This window comes from Poecilia reticulata, linkage group LG9, assembly GCF_000633615.1.
Source record: "Poecilia reticulata strain Guanapo linkage group LG9, Guppy_female_1.0+MT, whole genome shotgun sequence".
Lineage (NCBI taxonomy): Eukaryota > Metazoa > Chordata > Actinopteri > Cyprinodontiformes > Poeciliidae > Poecilia > Poecilia reticulata.
Genome location: NC_024339.1, coordinates 33,615,101 through 33,619,397, shown reverse-complemented (window position 1 = coordinate 33,619,397; position 4,297 = coordinate 33,615,101). Strand labels below are relative to the sequence as shown.

The following is a 4,297-nucleotide window of genomic DNA, read 5'->3' as shown; positions in this document are numbered from 1 at the left end:
GAGAAGCTGGAGAAGGTTCTGGAGAAGCTGGGGGCCCGGTTCCCGCAGTGCGGCAAGCCGCAGCTGATGTCGCTGCTGCAGCAGGTGAAGAGTTCCCGCGGGACGCTGGCCGGGATGTCGGTGGAGGACCTGATGGAGCAGGTCGGCTTCAAGCTGAGCCAGAGCGAGCGCTCGGCGCCAGGGCCCATAAGCCGGCCCGCCCCGGGGCCCATCCAGAGGCCCCCGCCCCCCACCGGGCCCCGCAAGCTCTGCCTCATGTGCCAGAACCACGTGGACCCGGAGAACCGGCACCCGCTCAGCTGCTCACACACCATCCACAGAGACTGCATCCAGATGTGGCTCCAGTCCAGCAAGAACAACTCCTGTCCCTTCTGTCCGGGTCAGTAACGGACCGGACTGGACCGGACCGCTGCAGGACCCAGATCGGACCGCTTCCCGGTTCTGTTTCCTTGAAGCCTGATTTCATGTTTCATGTTTTGCGTCTCGGTTCCGGTTCTTCTTTTGAACCCAGAAACCGTGAAAATCAGTGAAGTTATTGATGTTATTAGTTTGTTCAGAAACAATAAATGATCAACTTTAATAAGAAAAAGATCCATTTCTATTGATTCCTGATCGGTTTTAAATGAGCTCAGATTCATTTAGATCAAACTTTAGTTATTTTATGACGTTTTGGGCGGGGCAGTAAACTTGACTTTTTTTTAGCTCCATATCATGTTATAATTTATTCCCTCATCAAAAACAAACCTGGAGTGTCGCCTTGATTCTGAGAAATGCTTTCATCCCCATGGCAACTGTTCAGTGGGAAAACACCTGGGTGGATCAAACCCTGCAGAACATGACTCCCCCACTCAGCTCCTTCAGACTAGCCAGCAGCAATTAGCAAACACCTGGTGGATCAGCTGAGCTCATAGGAGCTGCTGCTCAGAGCAACGCTGGTCAAAACATTAAAGGGTTAATGGAGGAGCCATGTTTGACTTCCTGAAGGTGGAGTCGGAGCTTCTTAAAGGGACAGAGGTTTAGTTTCAAAGTGTCAAATAATAAAGTCAAATTTCTTTTAAGTCATGTTTTGATATTTAAAGCATCTTTATAATAACTGAAGGTGACACAGCTGCTTGATAACGTGATAAAATCCAACAAAATCTCATGATCCACCTCAAAGTCCTGATTTGAGTTCAGAGGAAGAAGAATCGCTTATTAAAGGTCAGCGAGAGGAAGGACCTGTTAGCATGCTGCCCCCTGCTGGCCGGAACAGAAACAAACTCAGTGGCATCGAGTTTCATTAGGAACTAAATCATCTGTTTCCTTTTGAATTTGTTTGAAACATCTTCGTTTCAGTTTCAGCTGAGCTTCCAGTTTCTGCTGTTAAAGATGGCCGCCGTGGGTTTAACACTCCTGCAAACCTCTGACAGAACTCCTGTGTGTGTGTGTGTGTGTGTGTGTGTGTGTGTGTGTGTGTGTGTGTGTGTGTGTGTGTTATGGATCGGGTCGTCTCCGGGGTGTTGCCCATGCTCTGCTGTGTCTCCTGTTCAGCTCTAATGTCGGTGTGATTTACAGACCGCTGGACAAACAAGCATCATTACTGCAGCCTGTAAACGCGGCTCTGACTGACTGCTCCCAAAATGCGGAGTGGGGACCCTCAGGGGCCCTTACCAGGCTCCCGCCGGGCCCCTCCGTGAAATGGGAGAGTTTTATTTGACTATTATTTCACCGAGGGTGAGAGCAGAGGGTTGAGTCTGGATCTGTGATCCAGGATGGAGTTAAAGGGAAGGTCTGCCATAAAGCACACCTGTAAAAACCAAACGGGCAGAGAAAGGAGAAGCGCCTCCTCTGATCGGTCACTTTGGGTAATTGAGCCCTCAGAGTCTCATTTCCTTACAGAGAAAAACCTTCTCAGGAGGAACAGAGAGTTATTTACTGCTGCGTCTTTAAAACGGGTGAGAATCATTATTTGGAAAAGAAAAAACTGATTTTCTCATTAATGAAATTACTGACCACTGACAGACCCAGGGGTGGGCTAAAGGGGCCAAAAGCCCCCAGCCAACGTTTGATAAACCTGTAAAATATCTGATCTTTTTATTTATTTTTACTTCTTTCGTTCCTTCTTCAAATAGACCAAAGGTCTGCAGCCATGTTGCTTTTGAGTTAAATAAATTTAGTCTGAAATGTCACATGGCCTTTCAAAAAGGAAAAAAATACTTATTATTGTAGATCTAAAACTTTACTTCTATTATTAGATTTTAAATAGAGAAAAGATAAAAATTTTAAATAAGTATAGATACATTTTCTTCAACGTTTTCAAATCAACAGGCTAATTTTTCCCCAACCTGAGAAGAAAAACAGAATCAATAATATTTTCCAGGCAATTTTAGCACCATTCTACTTTGGAAGTTTCAAAATTAATCTACTTTATTATTTAAAATCTTTACTTCGCAATTTTAGACAAAGTCATCAAGACCCGGCGTGGAACATCCAAAGAGCCACTTGTGGCTCAGGAGCCTCAGGTTTGCAAACCTCTGACAGAACCCAATGTGTGAAGCAGATGTTAATGTTAACATCTGCTTACAGTTTATAAACTTATCTAAACTTTTAAAAGAAGAGATGAATCATTTCTGATGTTTTCCTGCAGCAGATTCTTCCATCAATAAACCACTGTCCGGTTTCTCCGGATGTTTCAGGAGGTGAAGAAATTCAGCTCGTTAAAGATCTGCGCTAAAAACATCCAGACTTTCAGGAAAGTCTGCAGAGAAATCGATGGTGAGTTTGAGAGTAAAGCTGCGTGACATTCAGCAGAACATCAGCAACGATCGGAGTCACAAACTGCCGTGAAACTGAGCCTGACTGGCAATTACAGAAACAAACCGGTTTACGGCAGCGTGTTCCCATCTGGAGAAAAACGCGCCAACAAGGAGCCGCTGCTGGTTCAAGACTCACCATCAACTCCATCTGGACTGGAGTCGATGGGCGGATTAACTGCTGCTGCAGGTCGGATCAATGCTGCCCCCTGCTGGCCCTGCAGCGGAACTACAGGGAATACAGTTATATCGGAAAAATGACGTAGGTAGATATTATACTTGGATGCTTCACCAAATGTAAGGACAAAATTAAAGGAATGATGTAAAGACAGGTGTAGAATAAGAAAAACAATACATGAAATTTTAATCTAACATATAATAAAATCATCTACCTAAATGTTTGAGGGAATATTGATAAGAATTAAATCCAAGTTCAGCAGCATGAAAAAGCCTAAAAAATTATATAATTAGTATATATATGAAAACTTGATAAACTTGTATTGTAATTTTATTTACTCTTTCTCTGTGCAAAATTGAGCAAATTGTTACAAAAACAACAAAATAAAAAACAAACATTTTCTACAAGGTGACAATTAATGTCATTTTATGAATAAAGACTGAAAATAATGTGAACTTTTCCCATAATTTGAATTCTTCCAGTTTGGAAACGCAGCTGTTGGCCCAAACATCCTGATTCTGTTCAGGTTCTGCTGAGGAGTTCAGGAAGAACCCAGCCGACCAGAACCAGCAGACAAGGCGACCCAAACATCACTGTGACATGAACAACGTTAAACATGTTAAGTTTTCATCTCAACGACTCAACAGCTCTGCAACCTGTGCATCTTTTTCTACCAAACTTTTTTCTTTCCACTCAACTTTCCATTGATATGCTTGGACATTCGTCGCAATGCCTTTTGGTGACTTTCCCCTTTTTCTCCTGCAGGCCCAGATCATCATACTGACACCTCCATGCCCGACTGTAGCTAAATGTTCTGAAATGGTCCGTTTGGGTTTAGGTGATTGGAGGTTCACTTCCGTCTCATTAGTCCACGAAATATTTACAAGAAAATCTCAAAGTTCATCGAGATGATTGTGTTTTAGTTATTTATTCTTTTATAAGTTTCACAGTTTCAAGCTAAACGTTTAACTTACAAAGTAAATACTTAGTTCAGAGATAGATATTTAGCCTGCTAGCTAAATAAGCAGTTTGGAGCTAAATATTTAGTTAGCAAGTTAAATATTTATCTTTGAACTCGATATTTAATTTGTAAGTTAGTTGGCAAGCTAACATTTAGCTTGCTAATTTAGTTTGAAGCTAAATATTTAGCCGTGATGATCAGTTTCTCTTTGGACTCTTGGAACAGGAACAAAACGCTTCCTGCTGACTCGACGTTCAGTCCTGACCAAAATGCAAATCTGAATATTAACTGTGTGTGTGTGTGTGTGTGTGTGTGTGTGTGTGTGTGTGTGTGTGTGTGTGTGTGTGTGTGTGTGTGTGTGTGTGT

General features: G+C 42.7%; 1 protein-coding gene across 1 annotated transcript in view; it reads left to right on the top strand.

Annotated features, from left to right (window-relative positions):
* The window catches only part of rnf214 (ring finger protein 214), a 6,188-nt gene extending 5,597 nt beyond the window's left edge, over positions 1–591 (top strand). The window contains exon 7 of the mRNA XM_008419521.1: positions 7–591. Coding sequence (XP_008417743.1) covers positions 7–387 — 381 coding nt within the window. The 3' untranslated portion in view covers positions 388–591. The remainder of the gene's footprint in view (positions 1–6) is intronic.
* Positions 592–4,297: the final 3,706 nt, after the last annotated feature.